General features: G+C 42.8%; 1 protein-coding gene across 1 annotated transcript in view; it reads left to right on the plus strand.

The window, feature by feature from the left end:
• COG7 (component of oligomeric golgi complex 7) overlaps positions 1-27,045 on the plus strand; it is a 70,910-nt gene that overhangs the window by 33,480 nt on the left and 10,385 nt on the right. Inside the window, exons 9-14 of the mRNA XM_056535188.1 lie at positions 6,748-6,875; positions 8,603-8,757; positions 10,089-10,205; positions 13,144-13,209; positions 17,746-17,929; positions 23,170-23,310. Of these exons, the coding sequence (XP_056391163.1) occupies positions 6,748-6,875; positions 8,603-8,757; positions 10,089-10,205; positions 13,144-13,209; positions 17,746-17,929; positions 23,170-23,310 (791 nt within the window). The remainder of the gene's footprint in view (positions 1-6,747; positions 6,876-8,602; positions 8,758-10,088; positions 10,206-13,143; positions 13,210-17,745; positions 17,930-23,169; positions 23,311-27,045) is intronic.

The following is a 27,045-nucleotide window of genomic DNA, read 5'->3' on the forward strand; positions in this document are numbered from 1 at the left end:
TGCAGTTGTGTCGTAAGCTCCGGATAGGAATGTTCCCATACTCCAGAGTAAGTGCTGTCGGGCCTTGTTCAGGAGCTGTCATGCTCTGTTTCCCCTTAAAGCCTCTTGTTCTTGGCTCTCAGACATTGGCATAATCAATAACATTGGCTGATATCCACGGTAAAACTTGTAAGAACACTACGGCGCTCGGCTCCACTCCTTCCTGTGAGTTAACCCTGCAGCCGCTGAACTGTACTAAATGGGGAATTCTGTACTTATATATAAATCACAAAAACAACAGCTTTTATAGCTATTAGAGATGAGCGAACTTACAGTAAGTTCGATTTGTCACAAACTTCTCGACTCGGCAGTTGATGACTTATCCTGCATAAATTAGTTCAGCTTTCCGGTGCTCCGGTGGGCTGGAAAAGGTGGATATATTCCTAGGAAAGAGTCTCCTAGGACTGTATACACATTTTCCAGCCCACGGAAGCACCTGAAAGCTGAACTAATTTATGCAGGAAAAGACATCAACTGCCGAGCCGAGAAGTTCGTGACGAATCGAATTTACTGTAAGTTCACTCCTCTCTAATAGCTATGATAGAGGATATAGGAAGGTTTGTATATGCCAAGAAATCCCATAGATATACAGATATATCTATATCTATCTATCTATCTATATATATATATATATATATATATATATATATACACAAACTGTGGACCCTCAGATGTTGCAAAACTACAACTCTTAGCATCCATATTGAAACATTTTTTTTATTATTTTTTATTTACATTTTTTTTTACATAAAAAAAAAAAAATTATATAAATTTTGCACATTTCAGCTCAAAATAGACAAAAAATATTTGAATTTTTTTTTTTTTTTAATTAAGATCCTACCCCGTAGAAGGGTAAAGCAGTGGTCTCCAAAATGTAAACTGTCAGCTGTTGCAAAACTACAACTCCCAGCATGCCCGGACAGCCAACGGCTGTCCGGGCATGCTGGGAGTTGTAGTTTTGCAACAGCTGGAGGTCCACGGTTTGAGTTTTGCAAAAGCTGGAGGTCTTGGACAGGAGATGTGGTATCTGACGGCCTTTTTTTTTCCAGCACTATCAGATTTATAGATGTTTAAAGGGGTATTCCAGGAAAAAAATTTTTTATATATATATCAACTGGCTCCAGAAAGTTAACCAGATTTGTAAATTACTTCTATTAAAAAAATCTTAATCCTTTCAGTACTTATGAGCTTCTGAAGTTAAGGTTGTTCTTTTCTGTCTAAGTGCTCTCTGATGATACGTGTCTCGGGAAACGCCCAGTTTAGAAGAGGTTTGCTAATTTAAGTTTAAAAAAAGATGTTTGCTATGGGGATTTGCTTCTAAACTGGGCGGTTCCCGAGACAGGTGTCATCAGAGAGCACTTAGACAGAAAAGAACAACCTAAACTTCAGAAGGTCATAAGTACTGAAAGGATTAAGATTTTTTTAATAGAAGTAATTTACAAATCTGTTTAACTTTCTGGAGCCAGTTGCTATATAAAAAAAAAATAGTTTTTTTCCTGGATAACCCCTTTAATGGAGTCAAACAAGTTCTGTGAAAGCGTCACATGAACTTTACAAGAAATCAGTGTTTGATCACATGCTGCATAACCGATGAGGCATAGCGTATGTGAATATGTAACCCCGTAACCTAAAAAGATAAATGTGCTAGTAGCAAAGTAAACATGGAGACATGGTGGATACAGCGGGTAGCCATTAAAGAATGTCATACACCAACTCTTTAAGTGCATTGGTGGATGCCTCCAGCGCCCATACAGTGCATTCTCTTAAAGGGGTACTCCGGTGGAAAACTTTTTTTTTTTAATCAACTGGTGCCAGAAAGTTAAACAGATTTGTAAATGACTTCTATTAAACAATCTTAATCCTTCCAGTACTTATTAGCTGCTGAATACTACAGAGGAAATTATTTTCTTTTTGGAACACAGAGCTCTCTGCTGACATCACGAGCACAGTGCTCTCTTCTGACATCTCTGTCCATTTTAAGAACTGTCCAGAGTAGGAGAAAATCCCCATAGCAAGCATATGCTGCTCTGGACAGTTCCTAAAATGGACAGAGATGTCAGCAGAGAGCACTGTACTCGTGATGTAAGCAGAGAGCTCTGTGTTCCAAAAAGAAAAGAATTTCCTCTGTAGTATTCAGCAGCTAATAAGTACTGAAAGAATTAAGATTTTTTTTTTAATAGAAGTCATTTACAAATCTGTTTAACTTTCTGGCACCAGTTGATTTTAAAAATATTTTCCACTGGAGTACCCCTTTAAAGGAGTATTGTTTTTTTTTTTTTTTTTGGTTCTTTGAATGTGAGACAGGGGCAGCAAAGTTAGTCTCGTTACTAATATACTTCACTTACCTGTGTTTGGTGGCTGGTGTTGAATTTCTTTGTCTTACTCTTCCCCACAAGTTTTTCGGCCTACAAAATGTGCGTGGTCTCGGACCTTTCCCAGCTTGCTTTGTGGCCCGAGACAATACATCACAAGTCAGGTGCTAAAAGGAGGCTCGGCTGCTTTGTCTGTTGTGTGTTGAAGCCAGACCCCTGATGACGTTACCGGCGCACATCTGCGGGCATTCATCATTACGCAGATACACAGCCTGTGTATCGAGCAAGTCATGTGATCAAAGGGAGCATGGAGGGGCTGCAATGGCTGGGGCGACCGATGTTAGAAAGGGAGATAAGTCACCTTCCAAATTGAAACAAAGGATCCTGGGGATTGTAGTCTGAAGGAGGCCACGGAAACAGGAAGTAGCCAGTTTCCAAAAAAAACAAGCCAGCAGCGTGATGGGGGACACAGGACACGGCCATTTACCACCAACACAAGCACAGATCCTTGGTAAACATGTCCATTACTGTATCTCACTTAATAACTGAAGTCACTTTATGTTGGAGAACCCCTTGTAAGCGTTACTCAGATGATTTATCTTTTTCAAACTATCGGCAACTTCCTAGCTCAACACTACAGTAGGGATCAACTCAGTAGGGACTCCTTAGGGTTATTGGTTGAACTTGATCGACTCTGGTCTTTTTTCGACCTTATGAAGTATGTTACATTGATCAGGATATGGATTTTACAGAAGTCCAATGCAAGGCTATGGAATTTCTGAGAAATCATTTTTCTGATCAGTTTAGTATTTGGCTACAAAGTTGACGGGAGATTTTTAAAAGATATTCTCCCGCCGGAGTTCTGTTTTAACTTAAAGGGGTATTCCAGGAATTATTATTTTATATATATATAATCAACTGGCTCCATAAAGTTAAACAGATTTGTAAATTACTTCTTTAAAAAAATATTAATCCTTTCAATAATTATCAGCTGCTGAAGTTGAGTTGTTGTTTTCTGTCTGGCAACAGTGCTCTCTGCTGACATCTCTGCTTGTCTCGGGAACTGCACAGAGTAGAAGAGGTTTGCTATGGGGATTTGCTTCTAAACTGGGCGGTTCCCGAGACACGTGTGTTCAGAGAGCACTTAGACAGAAAAGAACAACTCAACTTCAGCAGCTCATAAGTACTGAAAGCATTAAGATTTTTTTAATAGAAGTAATTTACAAATCTGTTTAACTTTCTGGAGCCAGTTGATATATATAAAAACATTTTTTCCTGGATAACCCCTTTAATTTTTTATGGCCTATCCTCAGGATATCAGATTGGTGTGGGTCTAACTTTGAGCACCCCCACCCGTCAGCTGACTGACCTTCTTGCACAAGCCAAAGGCTGTCCGGGCATGCTGAAAGTTGTAGTTCTGCAACAGCTGGAGGCACCACGATGGTTGGGAAACACAGCGCCATACATTTCATAGTGGCTGTACCTGGTATTGCAGTACATTCCTATTCACGTCAATGGGAATAAAGGCCCGTTTACGTTGTCGTCAGGCTGCGTTCTACGTAGCACCGTCCGCAAGTCTGCCGGAATGACGGAGGTTTAGCGGAGGCATGTGGTTGACAGCGGGAGTCCCTTCCTAGAGAACCCTCCATTATGGAACAACTATAAGTGTTTCCCAACCAGGGTGCCTCCAGCTGTGGCAAAACTACAACTCCCAGCATGCCCGGACAGCCAACGGCTGTCCGGGCATGCTGGAAGTTGTAGTTTTGCCACAGATGGAGGCACCCTGGTTGGGAAACACTGATCTATAATGATGCTTATGATCGAGACCTGGTATATACAGCTGCCCTCCTCTGCCCTTTTATGTGCCACCTTCCTAATATCTGAAGTGGAGTCTGCTATGGAATTTTCCTGGGGCACTAAACAGGTGCCTGAGTTGGATAGAGACCAGAGATCTGTACTTAGGATGAGGACACTTGACGTGCTAGAAGAAATCTCAGCACAAGCCACAAAGCTTTCTTGAGGAAAGAATGTAGACTGGTCACTCACCGCGTCCTAAGTGTTGCGATCACCCTGATGCCACCGACGTCTTTTTTTTTCTTTTTTTTATCAGATTGTTTTTATTGAATTTCAACCATTTTTGGTAAACAATAAATCACATACAAACAAAAATCTGCCCTCCTCCTCCTCCTCAATGACACCATCACCCCACCCAAACAAACAAACCAAACCATCCCGAGTCCAATGAGAGTCCAAGTCCATTCATTCCATCCTGCAAAATAAGCAAAAAAAGGGCAGGAAAAATAGTGCCAAAATTATCCTGGACAATAGTTCAAGCTGTAGTCATAGGCACTTCAAGAAGAATGCAAGGTGGTACAGAAAGATGAATTGAGGCATCAGTAACCACAGCAGGTATCTTAAAGGGGTACTTCGGTGGAATTTTTTTTTTTTTTTAAATCAACTGGTAACAGAAAGTTAAAAAGATTTGTAAATGACTTCTATATAAAAATCTTAACCCTTTCAGTACTTATCAGCCGCTGTATGATCCACAGGAAGTTTTTTTTTATCTTTTTGAATTTCCTTTCTGCCTGACCACAGTGCTCTCTGCTGACACCTCTGTCCATTTTAGGAACTGTCCAGAGTAGGAGCAAATCCCCATAGAAAACCTCTCCTGCACTGTAGAGCACTGTGCTGAGGCAGAAAGGAAATTCAAAAAGAAAAGCACTTCCTGTGGATCATAACAGCAGCTCATAAGTACTGGAAGGATTAAAGGGGTACTCCCATGAAAACTTTTTTTTTTTTTTTTTAAATCAACTGGTGCCAGAAAGTTAAACAGATTTGTAAATCACGTCTATTAAAAAATCTTAATCCTTCCAGTACTTTTTAGGGGCTGTATACTACAGAGAAATCCAAAAAAGAAATGCATTTCCTCTGATGTCATGACCACAGTGCTCTCTGCTGACCTCTGCTGTCCATTTTAGGAACTTTCCAGAGCAGCATATGTTTGCTATGGGGATTTTCTCCTACTCTGGACAGTTCCTAAAATGGACAGCAGAGGTCAGCAGAGAGCACTGTGATCATGACCTCAGAGGAAATGCATTTCTTTTTTGGATTTCTCTGTAGTATACAGCCCCTAAAAAGTACTGGAAGGATTAAGATTTTTTAATAGACGTGATTTACAAATCTGTTTAACTTTCTGGCACCAGTTGATTAAAAATTTTTTTTTTTCCAGTGGAGTACCCCTTTGAATCAACTGGTACCAGAAAGCTAAACAGATTTGTAAATGACTTCTATTTAAAAATCTTAACCCTTTCAGTACTTATCAGCTGCTGAATGCTCTACAGGAAGTTCTTTTCTTTTTGAATTTCCTTTCTGTCTGACCACAGTGCTCTCTGCTGACACCTCTGTCCATGTCAGGAACTGTCCATAGCAGGATAGGTTTCCTATGGGGATTTGCTCCTGCTCTACTCAGTTCCTGACATGGACAGAGGTGTCAGCAGAGAGCACTGTGGTCAGACAGAAAAGAACAACTCGAATTTCTCTGTAGTATACAGGAGCTGATAAGTACTGGAAGGATTAAGATTCTTTAATAGAAGTAAATTACAAATCTGCTTAACTTTCTGGTGCTAGTTTATATGAAAATAAAAAATAGAAAATTGTTTTCCACCGGAGTACCCCTTTAAGGTCATCCACCACCAGAAATGGGAGTGACCGTCACATTCAAGTTTGAAGAGAAGAGAATACCATGATTGAGAACTCAAAAGTACATAGGCAGTAATTGTAGAAATGTCTGTGAACTGAGAGACCTCCCTCTACTCAAGCCACATCCAGGGCTATAAAGTCTATTAGGGCCCTTCAGGACCCAATCGATAAGCATGCGCCTAATGAACCTATATTACAGTGTTTCCCAACCAGGGTGCCTCCAGCTGTTGCAAAACTACAACTCCCAGCATGCCCGGACAGCCTTTGGCTGTCCGGGCATGCTGGGAGTTGTAGCTTTGCAACAGCTGGAGGCACCCTGGTTGGGAAACACTGCTATATTATGAGATTTACACATGACCTTAGGTTTTTCATAGATACTCCTCTTCAATCAAACAAGTAGGGGAACTAGCTCTAATCCAATGAGTTTCCTGGCCTGGTCTAGAACCTGAAGCATTTCCATACCAGAAGGCTCTTCATCACATCATATAAGGCCCAGAAGGCAATTGTGCTCCAGTGGCATCCACCTCAGTCATTTTATTGCGTTTTTTTTCTCCACTACATGGCATTGGCCAGAAATGTATAAGAAAAATGCAGACGCCAACAAATACCAATGCAAACTCAGTCTCTGTTATTTTGATATCTGTATTTAATCCTATATAATCTCATATTTATTACGATTTATTTCCTTCTGTGTCAGGAGAGCACAACATTGTGAAGGTGGCAGAGCTAGTGGATGCTGTGTACGGAGCGTACAAACCTTTCCAGCTGCAGTACGGGAGCCTGGAGGAGTCACACCTTCTAATACAGCTCAGTGCTATACCTCTGGTAAGAAATGTTAACATAATTCTTCTGATCAAATATACACAGGTATATACACTGATCCCCCAACATACGATCATTTCAACATGCGATGGCCTCTCAGAGGCAGCATCAACATACGATGCTTTTGTATATCGGGGCCATCGCATAAACTGCTATCCGGCATCGCAGACTGCTTCAGCTGCCACCGGATAGCCGTTTACGGTGCCCCGTGTGCTCCGGTGAGTGTAACTCACCTGTCCCCGACGTTCCGGACCGTCCTCTTAATCCTCCGCTACATGGCTGTCGCTCTCCTTCGTCATCATCACGTCGCCACGCGTGCCGTCCCGTCATCCAATAGGAGCGGCGTGCGTATCAGCGTGATGACGGCGACGGAGAGCAACAATACAGGGAAGCGGTGACTGTCCGGAGTGGCGCAGACACTCCGGGGACGTGATGATGGCAGTGGAGAGCGATGATCCAGGGCAGCGGTGACGGTCCGGAGCGGCGTGGACACGCGAGTATAACTTTCTATAGTACTATTGCATGGATGGATCCCTCAACATACGATGGATTCAAGTAGTGATGGTTCATTTGGAACGAATTACCATCGTATGTTGAGGGATGACTGTACAATGTTTCAGCACTCAATAATCAACCTTGTCCATTGTTGTCTTGTTGCCTTATTGCCTTATGGTAGATGCAGTGTTGCGCTATATATATATATATATATATATATATATATATATATATATATATATAAATACTATTCCTCTTCCTTTTTGCTGATGATTGTAGACACGGACTCCAAATAACCGCAAGTTGTAGTGTAGTGTAGTGTCAGCTATTGTCACCTGACATGCCGTAACAAATCCATGCGGATACCATTGAGCCCAAAAAATAGCATATGGTAAACATAATACAACACATTTAACGCATACAGGTGTTACATAGGGTACACGGTGCACACAGTGCCACAAATGACCTTAGCCCTGCCCATGCTCACAGTCCTGCACATGCTCACGCAGTCCTGCCCATGCTCACAGTCCTGCACATGCTCACGCGGTCCTGCCCATGCTCACAGTGCCTCACATGGTCCTGCCCATGCTCACAGTCCTGCACATGCTCACGCGGTCCTGCCCATGCTCACAGTGCCTCACATGGTCCTGCCCATGCTCACAGTCCTGCACATGCTCACGCAGTCCTGCCCATGCTCACAGTCCTGCACATGCTCACGCGGTCCTGCCCATGCTCACAGTGCCTCACATGGTCCTGCCCATGCTCACAGTCCTGCACATGCTCACGCGGTCCTGCCCATGCTTACGCGGTCCTGCACATGCTATTGTGAGCTCACTTGTAGCACATGGCATATAGATCTAGTATAGGTAAGAAAAGTATAGGCATAAATATAGATAAACTGTATGTATAGCAGACATGGCATAGGAAAGTAATTGTATAGTTTCAGCAATATACTTAGCATCTGGTGTATAAGCCCAGTGTAAGTCAGAGGAACAATAATGTATTAGCATTTGTTTCTGTAGATCAGTCTTTCCCAACCACAGGCTGTCCAGGCATGCTGGGAGTTGTAGTTTTTCAACAGCGGGAGTCTCACTGGTCTGAAAACACTGCTGTAGATATACATAACCTTAAGAGATGGCATTCATCTGAACCACATGGACACGTGTGTAGGAATCGCTCCAGTGCTTGCATCACTTTAGTTCTGTCGATAGTAACGTTTTGTTCATGTCCTGCAGGAACATGGCGAGGCTCTAGACTGCGTCCAGGAGCTCTCACACTCCGTGTCTCGGCTGTTTAGTCTGGCGTCGGGTGCTGTGGAGCGATGCATCAAATTGACGGATGGACTGGGGGTGTGCGGCCTGTTACAAGCACTGCAGTCAATGTTTAAAAAGTGAGTATGGTCACCAGGTCAGACCTTTATGCATAACATTTTATTTGACACATGTCACAAGCAAGCTTGGAAACAACAGTTCAAGACAATGTACGAGGGTAAAGAGGGACTTGCCTCCTGGATTTGTCCGCAGGGCATACGGAAAGGGGTTGTCTTACTGTGTTTGGCTGTCAGGATGGGCTGGGAACTGAAGTTTTGCATCAGCTGGGACACATAGTTACATAGTTACTACAATTAAAGGGGTACTCCGGCCCCAAGACATCTTATCCCCTATCCAAAGGGGATAAGATGTCTGATCGCGAGGGTCCCGCCGCTGGGGTGTGACATCACACGGGGGCAGAGTCGTGACATCACAATACTCCATCCCCGTGGTCGGGAGGCATAACACTGCGTGCTAGATTGCGGAGGTCCCCAGCGGCGGGACCCCCGCGATCAGGCATATTATCCCCTATCCTTTGGATAGGGGATAAGATGTTTTGGGGCCGGAGTACCCCTTTAAAAAAATTAATTTTAACCAAGATGGGAAATGGTGTCTTAGTCATACATATACTTAAGGGTGCTCCACTACTTTAAAACTTATCCCCTATCCACAGGACCACCGGACAGTAGGGGATGAGTATCTGATCGGAGGGGTACCGGCAGCTGGGATCCCCCACGATCTCCAGAACATGGCCCTTTCCCCATTTGCATGGAACAATGTGTTGGCACATGGTCTATGGGAGCACCAGAGACACACGAGTACAGCACCTGTGTATCTCCAGTCTTCCCATAGAGAATGCATGGACCAAGTGCTCCACTCCAAGAGAGCCAGGGCCCAATGCTGGAGGTCAAAGGGGTTTCCAGCAGTCAGACCCCCCCCCCCTGCTATCAGATGCTTATGCTCAATTCTGTGGATAGGTGATAAGTTTCAAAGTATTGGAGTACCCTTTTAAGGAACCTTTGGCGTAAATATTTTTTTCCCTAAACAAAGTGTAAGAAAAATAGATGCAATTACCTATTGCTTTTGGTGTCTATGGGACTTGTGTCCTCAACGGCATCAAGTCATTTAATGTCACTGCTGTTGCATCAGCACCATGTCCCAGACATTGTAGTAATTGGCAACATTACAACGTGGGCATGGAGCCAGGATTATTCAGCTACGACTGATTTATCGGGGGAAAGTTTGTGAATATTATTTACTGGCATGGCTGTTGTCAAACAAAGGCAAAGCCCAGTTTTGCTTACTTACCGCTCGCTAGCTGGCAGCGCCAGCGCGTACATCCAGGTGTGAAAAGGCTGTCACGTCACAGCTCCGCTCCAACGCCTTTTACTTGTTGTGCTTTATTTCCCAGATATGTGTCAGATTTCACAAACACACTGCAGTCAATAAGGAAGAAGTACAAGCTGGACAATGTCCCTGCCGATTCTTTGTTCCTGGAAGATTGGACGGCCTTCCAGCATTCAGTCAGGTAGAGGTCCTGAGAACTGGCGTCTCTGTATGTGAGCGTAGCTACGGCTTCCCTGTGCGTCTTCACAGATCCAAAGGATCCCTATGGTTTGGGAAAGTAATCCAGACAAATCATCCACTAACACCAATAGTGATTTACATGGACAAGACTTGTGTGTGATTAAAGTGACATGCCAACAAAAGCTGGAAATTCTCATGTAAATCCTTACCTGGATGTAGAAGGGGGTCTGAAGCTGGTGCGGTTTCTTCTAGGTTTCAGTAGATTAAGATATCCACCGGAACGTGTTTTTGCTGCTGCATAGCACCAGGTCATGTTTGCATCAGGTGATCACTTCATATCTCCATTTCACAACTAAATGGTCACTGTCGTTAAAACAAACTTTGCATAAATCAATTGTACAAACAAATATAAAAAGGTTTGTAAATTGTGCTATTAGAGAAAAATTACTTGTTTTCCATTATTTATGCTTCTTTTTTGCCCCCCCCCTCCCCCAATTATTATACATCATTACAAAAATTGCTTAATTCCATCTTGAGAGAGGACAGAGAAAAAGGAACACGAAAGCGCCCCTGGTGCAGTATGGTAAACATAGGTGTAGAGATGCTGGTTATAAACACTCACCCTGTGGTGTTGCGCTCAGATCAGAACATCTATATGCGCATGTAGAATAAAGTGGGGTCCTGCAGCTTGGTTCCCCTGAGCCCAGGTATCTTCTGGTCCGGTAGTAGTATAGGCAGCAGAAAAAGTATAAGAAACTGAGCTTTTTAAACCGCCAGACCCCTTAGAGTAGTCAGTCCAATATTGTAGACCAAATGAATAAAAGATAGCGTTTATTCCAAGCACAAATCAACGCGTTTCAGGCCCTTCATCAGGACAAGGTCAGCACCTTGTCCTGATGAAGGGCCCTCTTCGGGCCTAAAACGCGTTGATTTGGCCTTGGAATAAATGCTATCTTTTATTCATTTGGTCTACAATATAGGACTGACTACTCTAAGGGGTCTGGTGCTTGGAAAAGTTCTGTTTCTTATACTTTTCGGCTGCCTATCTTGAGAGAGGAGGCAGACTTTTAGTTCACTGAGGGATCAGTTACATTCTGCCCATAGAAGTCTAGGGAGAGTAGAGGCAGGGAGGTAGCTGGAAAAAGCCAGAAACAGACAGAGGGACTGAAAAAGTTTATAGTAAGTATTAGATCCCTTGCAGGATTCCTAACTTAGACTTCTCAGTCCTGTTTTATTATGTCCTCCATGCTGCTGCTGCTTCTGAGCATGTGTAATAGAGATATTGCAGAGCAGGATCCCTTCTCCTGTGCGTGTAGTGGATAGGGAACAACATTGCAGCTAGTCCATTAGGTCAGGGACAACATAGAATGAAAGATGCAGCCTGCAGAGAGGGGAAAGTGATGTAGAATGCCATATAGAAGTTTTACAATGACAACAAATAGTGCTACTTCTTATGTACACACAGGACAACTTATTATGAAAGGGAAGAACAACATTATGTGGGGGGTTAGGTAAGGGGTGGGGGGGTTCAGCACACAGCTAAAGAGAGGGACACCTTGGAAGCCTCCATCCATCTTGACAGACATTGTATGGTTTTAGATTTTTCTCACCTAGTTATGTCATCAATGGGCTCTGTCAGTGCTTCAGTTACCTTTGGTGTGATGTAAGACAACCTTCTGCAAACAGTGACCTGGATCAATGTCGTATGCCACCTTCTTGTATCTACAGAGCTGATGGGACAGAATGTATGTGTACTGTCCAGAGAACGTGCATAGTCAGTGTTTTGGACTGGAATAGCTCGGAATGACTAATAAGATAAAAAATTTGAGATTTGACACTTTTTAGGACACTTAAAAAATGTTCTGACCTGTCATCTTTATACTTTTTCATCAATGGACGTCTATGAGCCGAAATCTCCACTGCTGGGCCTGGTGGACAAACACATATGAAAGGGCACACTCACAGTTAAATTAAATTTAGTTTAAAGGAGATATGTAGTACACATTTTTTATAATCCCCTGGGCTAACAAAACAAACTTTAACTCACCTTCCGACATTCCCCCGTTGCGCCGTTATTGGTGTGTCGGTCCTCTGGTGCGACTGGCTTCCTGGGGACGGTGACTCATACTGTGCTCAACGTATCGCCAGCCGCAGCGATGTCCTGCCTCGGCCGGTGATAGTCATGTAAGGAGCCTGGGCCCCGCCTTCTGCCTCGGCACTCAGGCCGAGGCAGGACATCGCTGCGGCTGGCGATATGCTGAGAACAGTATAAGTCACCGAGCCCAGGAAGCCGACCGCACCAGAGGACCGAGACACCGATAATGGCACAATAGGGGAACGTCGGAAGGTGAGTTAAGGTCTGTTTTGTTACTTTTTGCAGCCCGGGCACAGGGGATTATGAAAAATGTGTACTACAGATCTCCTTTTAAAGATTGTAAGAAATGTGCGCATCTTGGGGTTAAAAGACCAAGTGGCATGATACTCATGAGACTGCCAGTGCCCCTGCTAATATGAATAGTGTTCTAAATGACTTGTAGTTTGCATGCTCAACACTATTAGTAAAGTGTTTCTGTCACTTTAAAAAGCATATTGAGCATGGAGTTAGAAAGAGAGAAGCACTGAGCTGCGCATCTCATGGCTCCATCTAGCAGACCCCGACCAATCAAAATCTGTGACATGTCTCTGTATCATGTGAAACCTTTTGTAAAGTGACAGTTACCCTTTGCTGGTGCCTCTTCATGTTAGTGTTTATATATATATATATATATATATATATATATATATATATATATATATATAATATAATGCTATTCACAAATGTTTTACTCATTCCTACCCCAACCACCTTTAAAGTGTTACTGTCATTTAAATAAACTTGTCAGAAGTTTTGTAAGCTTACTAATGTGACCCCTACTCATTGTTTCATCTCTTATCCTTAGGATCATATCCACTTGTGGTGAATTGTTACGGCAATGTGGCGACTTTGAGCAACAGCTGGCAAGCCGGTAAGAAAAACTTCCACATTTTTTTTAAATGACCTCTGGGATCCCACTTATCCCGACAATGTAGGGAATTTAGCAGTGGTGTATCACTGTGTCCCTTTTTAAATTGTCCCTACACAGCAGTGCTCCTGCTTACCCATAGCAGCATAGCCCCACTAAAGTACTAAACCAGTGCGGCTTGCACCCTTTCTTTTCCTCCATTTTCGATATTTGTTGTTCCATTGTTGTATTGTGTCATGGCTAGCAAGTATATTATCGTCTGTCATTTCTGTACATGTGTGATGTACACAGTTTATATGAGGGTGTTAGGGGAGAGGGGTTTACTTTCTTTCTCTTTATTTCTGTAAAATTAATAAAAATTATTTAAAAAAAATAAGAACAGTGCTGCATCGCTCTCAGGATCCCTGGGGGTTTCAGGGATTTAAAGTTACAATGTCACTCTGAAACATTCAACTCTGTTTCATAAGTACTACTCCCTGTCCTATGCTAGGTCAGCCAACTGCTCCTTTAGAGGAAGATTAAGGCATTTATCAGACAATAATGTAGAAGCTCTTGTGCATTCCTTGTGCTTACCTGTTTTAGCAGATGTGGCAGGCTTAATCCTGTTCACTCATTCCATCTCAACAAGGGTATTGTCCTTTCTTCCTTTTTGCCCGGCCTCTTCCCATACTTGGATATTGTGCGGGCCATTCTTACTTATCTGTCGCTTACTTCATCCTTCCAGCGTTCATCTCTCTTTATCATTCAGGTTGGGTGATGTAAGGGGCTCCCGGCTTCTAAGGCAGCCATCTCCAGTTGGATCTAGTCTGCCGTTTCAGAGGCCTACCATTGCAAGTGGAAGGGTCCTCCCTTTTGTTTCACAGCCCATTCCATGTGGTCAGTGGTGGCTTCTTGGGCGGTTAGTCGCCAAATTTTAGCCCTTTAGGTGTGCAAGACCTGGTCCTCTCTGCACACCTTCGCGCATTCTTGCATTTGAGGGTCTTGGACACAAAGTTTCGCAGTCAGCAGCGTCTCAGTCTGCTGAGTAACCTCCCTTTTTCTCTGGTGATTTTTTTTCTCCCACCCCAGGCACTGCTGGGGAAATCCCATGGTTCCTGTGTCTCCCATTGAAGCGCCCGAGAAAAAGAAGATTTTTATGTACTCACCGAAAAATCTCTTTCTTGTAGCCTTAAAGGGGTACTCCGCCCTAAACATCTTATCCCCGACAATGGGGACCCCGCCGCTGGGGACCCCCACAATCTCTCCTGCAGCACCCTGAGTCATCACTGCACGGAGCTAAGTTTGCTCTGTGCGTGATGACTCGCGATACAGAGGCCGGATAATCGTGACGTCACGGCTTCCACCCCCTCGTGACGTCACGCTCCGCCCCCTCAATGCAAGCCTATGGGAGGAGGCGTGGCGACAGCCACGCCCCCTCCCATAGACTTGCATTGAGGGGCGATACTCCGGCCCCTGTATCAGGAGTCATCACACATGGAGCAAACTTAATCTGCAGGAGAGATTGCGGGGGTCCCGTGCAGCAGAACCCCCACCATCACACATCTTATCCCCTATCCCTTGGCTAGGGGATAAGATGTCTAGGGCGGAGTACCCCTTTAATTGGGGGCAATAGTTTGTTGCCTGTTGGCTGGGTTCTCTTGTGAGTTTTTTTTTTTTTTTTTTTTTTTTTTTTTTTTTGGGTTCTTCGGACAATTCTCCTTTGATTGTTTTGGCTTCTCTTACTGCTCTGTGACCAACTGGTTAGCTCAGTGCAAGTGGGCGGGTATATCCTGATGAAGAGCCAGCCTTCTAGTGGAAACATATACCCATGGTTCCTGAGTCCCCTAATGAAGGGTACGAGAAAGTACACAAAAATCTTCTTTTTCACATCCAAATTCCTGAGGAAGCACTTTAGAAGCGAAACGATCGTTGGGGTTGGTAGGTATGGTCTGGCATTCTTGATTAGGCATTGGGCTCTGTTTTCTTCCAATTGACTTATGTTTGTCATAGTCTTATACCGAGGTTCCCTTGCATTCATATCCCGCATTGCCATTTATTTATGTTATTTTTCTGCTTTATGACTTATACCTACCCTTCCATGGTGATTCAGTGCCCTTTTTATGTATTCTGCACCTTTCTATGTATATTTTTAACTTTTTGTATTTAATAAAGTATATGGATTTATAATGATTTCATGTTTTTGTGTGCACTGTTTGGTACACATTTTCGGCGTTCCTATTTAGTTGGTGCACTCCCACTTGCTTGTTACAGTAGGTTGGTTTTTCTCTTTTTTGGTGTTAATGATATGGGAAGCATTGGAGGCACACTGGTTAGGAAACACTACTACAGTGGGTCTTCCACTCTGGTTATCAGTGATGGTCTAAGATCCCAAACTTTACCGGTGTGTGATCTTCTCATGTCTATGTATGACCTGTCAGAGGGTCATCTTGACTAGTTTGCCCTCTAATGAACTTCTTGGCTAATGACAGGAAGATCTCAAAGGGTTAAAAGTAAAGACAGCGGGTTCCTTTCACCAGGTCTGTGTTTCCAGTCATATCAGTGTCATATGTCAATATTTCTTCAGGAATGAACGTGGTGTCCCTGTGGTATTGTGCTGGTGTTGTGTGTTCCTGTTCTGTTTGTTTCTGTCTTATTTTCCTGTTCGTCATAAATCAGACACCATTGTCCGGCGTAATCTGCCACTTTGGGAAGGTGCGCTGCGGTTTGGTATTTTTAAGCCTTCCAAGTTTATACATAAAGAAATCTGTGGCTTAACAAAGTGAAACTGTAATGTAGCTCTACCATCTTATTTATACCAAGTTCATCCCAGTTATATGAGCTAGATGCAGATTATGGTTATGAACATCTATCAGCACCCCCAGAAACAACGCCACTCTTGTTTATGGGCTGTGTCTGGTATTGCCGCTCAATCTCATTGTTAAAGGGGTACTCCGGTGGAAAACTTTTTTTTCTTTTTTTTTTAATCAACTGGTGCCAAAAAGTTAAACAGATTTGTAAATTACTTCTATTAAAAAAAATCTTAATCCTTCCAGTACTTATTAGCTGCTGAATATTACAGAGGAAATTATTTTCTTTTTGGAACACAGTGCTCTCTGCTGACATCATGACCACTGTGCTCTCTGCCGACATCTCTGTCCATTTTAAGAACTGTCCAGAGTAGGAGAAAATCCCCTTAGCAAACATATGCTGCTCTGGACAGTTCCTAAAATGGACAGAGATGTCAGCAGAGAGCACTGTGCTCGTGATGTCAGCAGAGAGCTCTGTGTTCCAAAAAGAAAATAAGCTAATAAGTACTGGAAGGATTAAGATTTTTTAATAGAAGTAATTTACAAATCTGTTTAACTTTCTGGCACCAGTTGATTTAAAAATAAAGAAAGAAAGAAAAATAAAGTTTTCCACCAAAGTACCCCTCTAAATCTCTCATTAGACGCCATTGTCAGCTATGATAGCGGCAATCTAAAGGGTAAAGAGCCAGTCGCAATCGCTGCATGCCGGCTATTAGCGGCGGTCCCCAGCTACCGGAATCAGCTGGGGGCCTCCAGGTATGGAGCGGGCTCAAGTCAGAACCCTGTTCCATACACCCTGAGCGGCACCATGACTAGGTCTATAGCCGTAGAGATGCTGGTTATAAACACTCACCCTGTGGTGTTGCGCTCAGATCACAACATCTATATGCGCATGTAGAATAAAGTGGGGTCCTGCAGCTTGGTTCCCCCGAGCCCAGATATCTTCTGGTCCAGTAGTAGTATAGGCAGCAGAAAAAGTATAAGAAACAGAACTTTTTAAAGCGCCAGACCCCTTAGAGTAGTCAGTCCAATATTGTAGACCAAAGGAATAAAAGATAGCGTTTATTTCAAGCACAAATCAACGCGTTTCAGGCCCAAAGAGGGCCCTTCATCAGGACAAGGTCAGCACTATCCAGCTCACTGAGCATTGGAATCTTTCCTGGATTATCAGAATTTCTAGGCTGTCGGGTGCTGGGTTAAAGGGGTACTCAGGTGGAAAACATTTTCTTTTTTTTTTTTAAATCAACTGGTGGCAGAAAGTTAAACAGATTTGTAAATAACTTCTATTAAAAAAATCTTTACCCTTCCAGTACTTTTTAGCAGCTGGAAATTGTTTTCTTTTTGAATTTCTTTTTTGTCTTGTCCACAGTGCTCTCTGCTGACACCTCTGTCCGTGTCAGGAACTGTTCAGAGCAGGAGAAAATCCCCATTGCAAACCTATCCCACTCTGGACAGTTCCTTACATGGACAGAGGTGTCAGCAGAGAGCAGTGTGGACAAGACAAAAAAAAAAAGAAATGCAAAAAGAAAAGAATTTCCTCTGTAGCATACAGCTGCTAAAAAGTACTGGAAGGGTAAATATTTTTTTAATAGAAGTCATTTACAAATCGGTTTAACTTTCTGGCACCAGTTGATTTAAAAAAAAAAAAAAAAAAGTTTTCCACCGGAGTACCCCTTTATTAGACATTTACTATATCATGCTGCAATTTCATTTACTGTATCATGCTGCAATTTTTTTGTGTGTGTCCATTCAGGATCCTGTCTATAGCAAGTAAGCACCTGTCTGAGTCCTACAGTCCCCGCAGCCTGACCGGCATGCAGGAAGCGACCGCCTCCGAGCGCAAGAGTTGCAAAAGCCCCTGGCAGGAATACAATTACCTCCAGAAAGGGGACCCAGCCGAGTATGCCAGTCTGATGGAGACATTGTACATGTTAAAGGTGAGCTCCCTCCCTGAGAACACAATGGTTTATCTTTTAGCTCTTTATGCACCACTGGAATGAAAGTTAATACTCGCTGAGTTTTCTGGTAAGTAATCAGGGATCTTTCTTATGTAATAATGGTGTTAGCCTTCGCTTAACTGCATATTATTTAGTATTTGCCGTTCTGGGATGTATCTTCTTTCATCCATCACTGGTTATATTATCTCTCTGTGAGGAATCTGTATATCTCTATGAAGGAGATTTATAATTCTTTTCAAATGTATGGCTTTTATATGACATATTTTTTTTTTTAACATAGTTTTGCTTACATGCGACCTATTCGTCAAATACATACCAAAAATCACCGAGGTTGGTAGGGGGTCAATTGACCAAATTACCAAGCCCCAAGGCCGAAGCCCGGGGTAAAAAAAAACCCCTTATTAATCAACCCTTTAAAAAGTAACTATTATTAAGGTATAACTAAAACTTTCCCAATTAATGCTTTAAAATCGCTACTGACAGGTGAAATATACTATAATAGGGAATCTCTCCCTTATTTCATAGTGCTGTGCTGCAGACGCCAGCGCTGTACAGCTGTCAGAGCACAGTTTAAAATACTATAGATTGCCCATCCCTACATGTTTCGCCGCACCGCGGCGTTCTCAACAGGTATGTGTGGCAACTGCAATCCAAAATGGCGGCGATGGCTATTTATGACCTCTGTAGGCTTACATCATCATTAGTGGGCAATGTGTTACCACCAATCCAGACTCCGTTTACATCTCTGAGCGGCCTACTGGCCACTCACTGACCTCACCTGTACCTGCTCACAGGTGTGGGTGTTACCCCTAACCTATCACAAACTTGTATAACCCTCTGACGAGCCCATCCTCTTACCAGTAGCGTTGCTAAACAGTGATGGGGAGGGGGGGGGGGCGTACCACATCGGGTGACACCCTGACTGGTCGGCCTGGCACTAAATAGCTGCACTTCAACTATCCCGCAACAACCCATCCACCCTAAAAAAATATTAAAAACAATGCTGCACCATGAATATCCGTACTCTGGAGGCTTTTTTATTTAATTTTGAGGCCGCATTTTGTGACGTTGGTGGGCGGAGTCTTGCGTCAGGAAGGAAGACAGCGCAGCATAAACAGGCACATAAACAATAGTGAAGCCACAAAAAAAAAAAAACGTAGGATTCCCACCCCAAAATGTGCATGAAGCTGTATTACTATGGATGTTTCTTTTTTTTTTTTTTTTTAAGGAAAAATTTTTGTGCCACATATGATTTATTTACATAGTCTGTAAAAATTCTTACACAATTATATTGTGCCTTATTCCATTTTAACACAACAGTAAAAAAAAAAAGTAGTCTGGCGCAGTTTTCTTATTTTGTCCGGGCCGCAAATAAAAAGAAAACAAACTTTCTCTTGCCTGCCTAGGCGCCCCCAGAGCTCCGGTACAGGTGTTCGGTCCTCGGGCTGTATTCTTCTTACTTCCTGTTAGCCCGGCACATCACACGGAGCTTCAGCCTATCACCAGCCACAGCGATGTCCCGCCTCGGCCGGTGATAGGCTGAAGCTCCGTGTGACGTGCCGGGCTAACAGGAAGTAAGAAGAATACAGCCCGGGGACCGAACACCTGTACCGGAGCTCCGGGGGCTCGTTGGCAGGTAAGAGAAAGTGTGTTTTCTTTATATTTTGCAGCCCGGACCAGATAAAATAAGAAAAGTGCGCGCCGGACATCTCCTGTAAAATGAGTTATTAGTTATATAATTAATTTTTTCTATAATTAACATTAATGTAGTAGCTTTGTTTCATGATGCAGAACAAGAACATTTGTTAAAGTGGGTGTTAATGTCCTTTTCTGCAGACGTATGCACTTTCTGTAAGCCAGGTTGGACCTGAAATACATATGCCACTTTTAAATGGAGATGCGATTTTTTTTTTTTTTCTTCATAAATAGCGACTATCGCTTTTGATAAATACATGACCACTGCAAAGTAAAAAAAAAATTTCTACCTGAGCAGATTTCAGAAATGTGCTTTGGAATAAGCAAAAATTAAAAAGTCGCAGCATGTATAGAAATGTCGCAAGTGCACAACTTTTTTAGGCAAAAAATCTACTACGGAGCTTGATAAATCTCCTATGTCTTTAAAAAAAAAAAAAAAATAAAATAATAATAATAATAATTTCTACTACTGTCAATTGTATTTTCTTCTTAAAGGGGTATTCAGGAGGAAAAATGTTTTCAAGTCAACTGGTGCCAGAAAGTTATACAAATTTCTAAATTTCTTCTATATAAAAATCTTAACCCTTCCAGTACTTATCAGTTGCTGTATGCTCTACAGGAAGTTGTGTAGTTCTTTCCAGTTTGATCACAGTGCTCTCTGCTGACACCTCTGTGCTTGTCAGGAACTGTCCAGAGCAGGAGAAGTTTGCTATGGGGATTTGCTCCTGTTCTGGACAGTTCCTGACACGGACAGAGGTGGCAGCAGAGAGCACTGTAGCTATTCTGTCCAAAATGAGAATAGCAGGACTCGTCGCTGTAGAGCCTAGACCTTCATTCCAGCCTCCATTGTCATCTTGCTCTGCACCAGAACCTTACAGCATGTCCATTATTGTTGTAATCTCAATGTTGAGGAGTGTATGTAGTGACTATAGTTGGCAGTAGCGGCTGAGCTCAGTGGGGTATATAAACAAACAGTATGCGCTGTTATTCCTGGGGCATTTGCCAGCCTGTGGTTTCAGAACGGATTGTTCTGTTCAGGGCGGTTACACTTGCAGAACCGCGCAGCAGTTTATTTGCAGTCGTGCTCTATTTTGTTTTGTTTGTAGTCTGTTACACTTGTGGCTGTTGTCCATAGTAGCGCAGCCTCCGTTCTGCCTGGCATGGCGGTTTTCTGCTCTCGCCATGCTTCTGCTGCCGTCACTTGATGCTCAATGGGGCAATGTTCCCAGGGTGTCGTCCCTATCACTCAGCAATATCTTAACAACAGCTCTCTGAACTTAAAGGGGTACTCCAGCCCTAGACATCTTATCCCCTATCCAAAGGATAGGCGATAAGATGTCAGATCACCGCGGTCCCGCTGCTTTGGAGCCCCGGGATCGCCACTGCGGCACCCCGCTGTCATTACTGCACAGAGCGAGTTTGCTCTGTGTGTAATGACAGGGGCGATACAGGGGACGGAGCAGCATGACGGCATGGCTCCACCCCTTGTGACATCACGGTTCGCCCCCTTAATGCAAGTTTATAGCAGGGGGCGTGAGGACCGCCACACCCCTCCCATAGACTCGTATTGAGGGGGCGGGATGTGACGTCACGGGGGGGGGGGGGGCGGAGCCGTGACGTAACGGTGCTCCGGCCCCGTCATTGCCCGTCATTACGTGCAGATCGAACTCGCTCTGTGCAGTAATGACAGTAGGGTGCCGCAGCGCCGATCCCGTGGGTCCTCAGCAGCGGGACCGCGGCGATCTGACATCTTATCCCCTATCCATTGGATAGGGGATAAGATGTCTAGGGGCGGAGAACCCCTTTAAAGAGGTACTGTTCCGAATGCTGGAGCAGTGCCGGGACCTCGTAATGTCATAGCCCCACCCCCTCATGCCGTCACGCCCCCTCCTATAGACTTGCATTGAGGGGGCGGGACATGATGTCATGAGGGGGCAGGGCTATGACATCACAAGCTGCCAGCTCCAGCGTACGGAACAGTTTGTTCCAAATGCTGAGCAGCGGAGTACCTCTTTAAAGGATTAAGAAAAGTATTAACAGTGGTGAAACACATAAAACCCAGCTGTGCTGTAACAGCTCATCGCTGACATGAGACCCAGCCAGGCCCAGTCAGTTTAGTGCCCAAATCACTTTTGCACTCGATAGCTGTATATTAAACATTTGATTATCATTATAGATAGCAGGTGGTATGGGCCAGATGTTAACTTTTTTCTTTTTCTTTCTATTTTCTTCTATTTTTTTTTCTTTTATTTCTTTTTATCCTACTTAAAGAGTACCTCTCATGATCCTGATAAATTTTATAATCCTCCCAGTTCACTGCCCCCATCATGATAAACCACCACCTGCCTTTTATTTTTTTTATATTTTTTTTTATTTTTTTTTATTTTTTTTATTTTTATTTTTTCTACCTTGATATTGCTCTGTATACTCTGCTCAGTCAGATTTACGGACTGGGAAGGGGCGTTCCCCAGCAGGCTTGACATCATCTGAAGCCATACAGGGGAGAACTTCCTCCCTCACTCTGCTACACACAGCCCAGTGCAGTTCAGAGCATTTCCTGATTTTGGGCTTCTGCCAGGCCAGCAGGAGTCCAAAGTCTGTGCAAAAGATGGGGGAAAATGTGCTCTGGACAAGTAGTGAGACACCTAGTGGCAGCTTTTTTAAACACAAATAAAACATAAAAAATGTCAAGATTTTTTTATTTACCATAAGGAGTGCAATAGCAAAAATTAGTTTTAATGATAGTGCCCATTTAAGGCTTTTGTTATTAATTATTTTGTTGTAATTGTTATATGATTATTGTGTTCTTATGCTATCACTGTTATATAACAATAACATGGAAAATCTTGTTAAGAATAAAAATATATTTGAAACACAATAAATCTATCTATTTCTACCTAACTATCTATTTATCTCATATCTTATCTATCATCTCATATCTATTTATCTATCTATCCATCCATCTCATATCTATCTATCTCATATCTATCTCATATCTATCTATCTATCTATCTATCTCATATCTATCTATCATCTCATATCTATTTATCTATCCATCCATCCATCTCATATCTATCTATTTATCTATCTATCCCATATCTATCTATCTCATATCTATCTATCTCATATCTATCTATCTATCTCATATCTATCTCATATCTATCTCATATCTATCTATCTCATATCTATCTATCTCATATCTATCTATCTCATATCTATCTATCTCATATCTATCTATCTATCTATATTATCTATCTATCTCATATCTATCTATCTATCTCAAATCTATCCATCTCATATCTATCTATCTATATTATCTATCTATCTATCTCATATCTATCTATCTATCTCAAATCTATCCATCTCATATCTAGTATTTGTCTGTCTATCTTGACTTCTTGCAGTAATACCTTTTTAGCAGTCATTATATTACATTGTAACAGCAGTATCTATGTTGTATATGTTATGTGGTGTCCTTGTATCTCAGATCTATCTTGTGATAACCTTATACTTTGTGTATCTAGGAGAAAGGAGCAGTCAATGCCAACCTTCTGGCTGCTGCCCGATCTGACCTCACACGCCAGAACCAGGTAGCTCATCAGCTGGCCTTTGACTCTGTCTTCTTAAAGATAAAACAGCAACTTCTGTTGGTTCCCAAGATGGAGGTGAGTACGTGTTTCCGCTGTTGTATATATGCCACCACTTCTTTCCCGTTTCCTGTACTAGAAGCATTTTCTATGTAGACTGTGGACTTTATGGTGCAGGATAATGTTATAGAAAAATATCCAAGTGGAGTATGTGACAATAGTCTTTAAAGAAATACACATTGTGGTATTGTATCCTGCCCTCTTTGGTAAGTTAGGAACCGACAATAAAGGTACTACAGAAGCTGAGATCCTACAATACAGTATACATGGTGGTGTGCCATCAGGTGCTGTATACTGCCTAAAAGGGTGACTCTACACTGTGACACATCACAGATTAACTAACAATGTCTGCTACATTATAATTATATTAAACTGGTATTTCCAGATATAGGTCCTTGAAGTAACAAAAAGAATAAAGGAGAAACCCAAACCATAGACAGAAGATGAAGGGATCACAGGATAATACATTATTATCATTATTATTGTACAATAAATATAGAAAACCAGCAAGAGAGGGAGAGGTTCAGTGACTTCATCCATACCTTTCATCCACACTTGTGAAATGTTTTCAAGAATAAATCATTTAAATAACTCTCATTAAGAAAATGTTTTGCTATTGCCCTCCTTATGGTAACTAAAAAATATTTCTAATATACTTTGTTTAAAAAAAATGAAGTTTCCTATGTTTTATTTGTGCTTAAAAAAGCTCAAGAGCACATTTTCCCCATCTTATACCCAGACTTAGGACCGAAGCCCAAACGCAGGAAGTGCAGCCTGGAGTGCTGAGAGGGGGGGGGGGGGGGTCCAACCAACAGCATATGGCAGTTAAGTGTGAGAGGAGCTATGATTGGATGAGGTTAGACACACCCCCCTCAGCACTCCAGGCTGCACTTCCTGTGTTTGAGCTTTGGTCCAAAGTTTATGTATAAGATGGGGAAAATGTGCTCTTGAGCTTTTTTAAGCACAGATAAAACATAGAAAACTTCATTTTTTTTAAACAAAGTATATTAGAAATATTTTTTAGTTACCATAAGGAGTGCAATAGCAAAAATTAGTTTTAATGAAAGTGCCCATTTAAGTCTAGATGCATCCCTGTTATGTTCACAAAGATTATAGATATTGGCCCTTATTTACTAAGAGTGTTGTGTAGGTTTTTTTGTGGGTTTTAATCCCCTACAATTTATTTTCCACGGTATTTACTAAGGTTTCCCTACATTTTCCTTTTTTTTTTACACATGTTCTGATCTGTCTGGTTTTCTTCAGCTCAAATCCACCACATTTTCTGTGGAAACCTTAGTAAATATGTTGGGTTTTTGTAAAAATGTCGGGAACACACCCCTTTTCGGAGACCACGCCCCTTTACCCAGCGGCCACGCCCCTTTTCTGGGTTTTCTTAGCAAAATGGAGAGTTAGTCGGGGTTTTTTCAATTCTGGCGCAGACAGAATTTCTGGCGCAATGCGACAGAATCTGGCGCATAACCCGACAAAACATGTCGGGTTTGCAATAGTAAATGAGAGCCATTGTGTTTAAAAAAAAACACAACAACTTTCAAATATTGGATTAAAGGGGTACTGCGCCCCTAGACATCTTATCTCCTATCCACAGGATCTCCCCACGATCTCCCTGCTGCACCCGCCGTTCGTTTAGAATGTCGGGTGCAGCGCTGGAGGCTTGTGATGTCATGGCCTTGCCCCCTCAATGCAAGTCTATGGGAGGGGCGTGACGGCATGAGTGGGGTGTGGCTGTGACATCACGCGCCTCCGCCCTGCATCGCCAGTCATCCGGCAGGGAGCAAAGTTCACTCCGTGCACCGGATGCCTGGGGTGCCGTAGCTGAAGTAGAACTATAGGTACCATGCAGACAGTACAGTCATCGTATTTACACATTTAGTCTATGTTCACACAGCAGAATTTCCCTGCAGAATTCCTCCGGAAATATCGCTGTAATTTACTGCCCATTGATTACAATGGGATTCCGCTGTCCCATTCAAATTCCGCATTCTGCAAAAATAGACATCAGTCTTATACAGTAGTTTGTGGAATTCCATGGAGCAATCCCATTGAAGTCAGCAGGGCTTGAATTTCATCTGAATTCCTTGTGAAATTCCGCTGTGTGAACATAGCCTTAATAGGTAAATATGATCACTGTACCGGATGTCAGCCTTGTTACTGGATATAATTTGTATTATATTTGCCTCGTACCTATGGTTCAACCACTGGCTCTGACCCTATGATATAATCTTGTGCTATGGCCGATCAGTGGAATTCCACTATTCTGTTCAGCAAACTTTGCAGTGGCAGTATTAAAAGGGCACTCTCATTAAAATAATTTTTGCTATTGCACTCATAATGTAAAATAAAAAAATCTTTCTAATGTACTTTGTTTAAAAAAAAAAAAAAAGAAGTTTTCTATGTTTTATTTGTTGTGCCACTAGGTGTCTCCCTACTTGTTCAGAGCACATTTCCCCCATCTCTTGCACAGACTTTGGACTGACAGAAGTCCAAAATCAGGAAATCTGGGGTGCTGAGGGGTGGGATTGGGGGGGGGGGGGTGCTGCATTAGCCATTCATCGCTCATCTCACACTGAACTGCTCTGCGCTGTGTGTAGCAGAGTGAGGGAGGAAGTTCTCCCCTGTATGGCTTCAGATGATGTCACGCCTGCTGGGGAACGCCCCTTCCCAGTCTATGAATCTGACTGAGACTGAACAGCAAATACAGAGCGATATCAAGGCAGAAAACTAACAAATAATAAAAATAAAGGCAGGGGGTGGTTTTTCATGATGGGGGCAGTGAACTGGGAGGATTATAAAATTTAACAAGATCATGAGAGGTACTCTTTAAGTATCTTTAGTAATTGTTTTCAATTACCTTTTTGTTAGTGTTTGGGAGATATCAGTCCCTTGTTAACCTGACATTTCCATTGTTTACTACCCGGGATGTGCATGCACAGTGTGTGCTGGCTATTCACTAAACATGTTGGTCAGGTCTTGGTAGTGCGCATATTCACACATGCACAGTCGCTCCCTGTGCCTGATCCGACAGCTTCATTGAGTCTGGCACCAGATGCTGCAGGAAAACTGTGATTCCCCATGTGGCTATAAATGATTTCCATAGAGGCATCGGGCACGTTCAGGCCAGCAGTGGTGACGTCACTCCTGAAGGGCCAATCAAATGTGAATGTCTCGCCCTCCCAAACCAGCAAGTGAGACCCGAACGAAGCGCTGGAAACAGACAGGTGGAAAGACCCCTCTAATTTAAATGGACTTCCCAGAACTAGGTGCCGAAATATCCGAAATAGATGGATAGATGTTTCATTAGTAGGTAAATTAACTACTTAATTGCCGTAACACTATTTCCTTCAGGGCTCTATTGAAGTAACCCTTTGTTGGAGACTGGGTGCCCAACTTTAGCAAATTATATATTATTCAGTCTAGACCAGTGGTCTCCAAACTGTGGTCCTCCAGCTAGTGCAAAACTACAACTCTCAGTATGCCCGGACAGCCGTTGGCTATCCGGGCATACCGGGAGTTGTAGTTTTGCAACAAATGGAGGTCGACCACTGTCCTTAAAGGGGTACTCTGGTGGAAAACTATTTTCTTCAAATCAACTGGTTCCAGAAAGTTAAACCGATTTGTAAATTACTTCTGTTTAAAAATCTTAACCCTTCCAGTACTTATCAGCTGCTGTATGCTCCAGAGAAAGTTGTGTAGTTCTTTCCAGTCTGACCACAGTGCTCTCTACTGACACCTCTG

The sequence above is a fragment of the Hyla sarda genome, chromosome 8, assembly GCF_029499605.1.
Source record: "Hyla sarda isolate aHylSar1 chromosome 8, aHylSar1.hap1, whole genome shotgun sequence".
NCBI classification, from domain to species: domain Eukaryota; kingdom Metazoa; phylum Chordata; class Amphibia; order Anura; family Hylidae; genus Hyla; species Hyla sarda.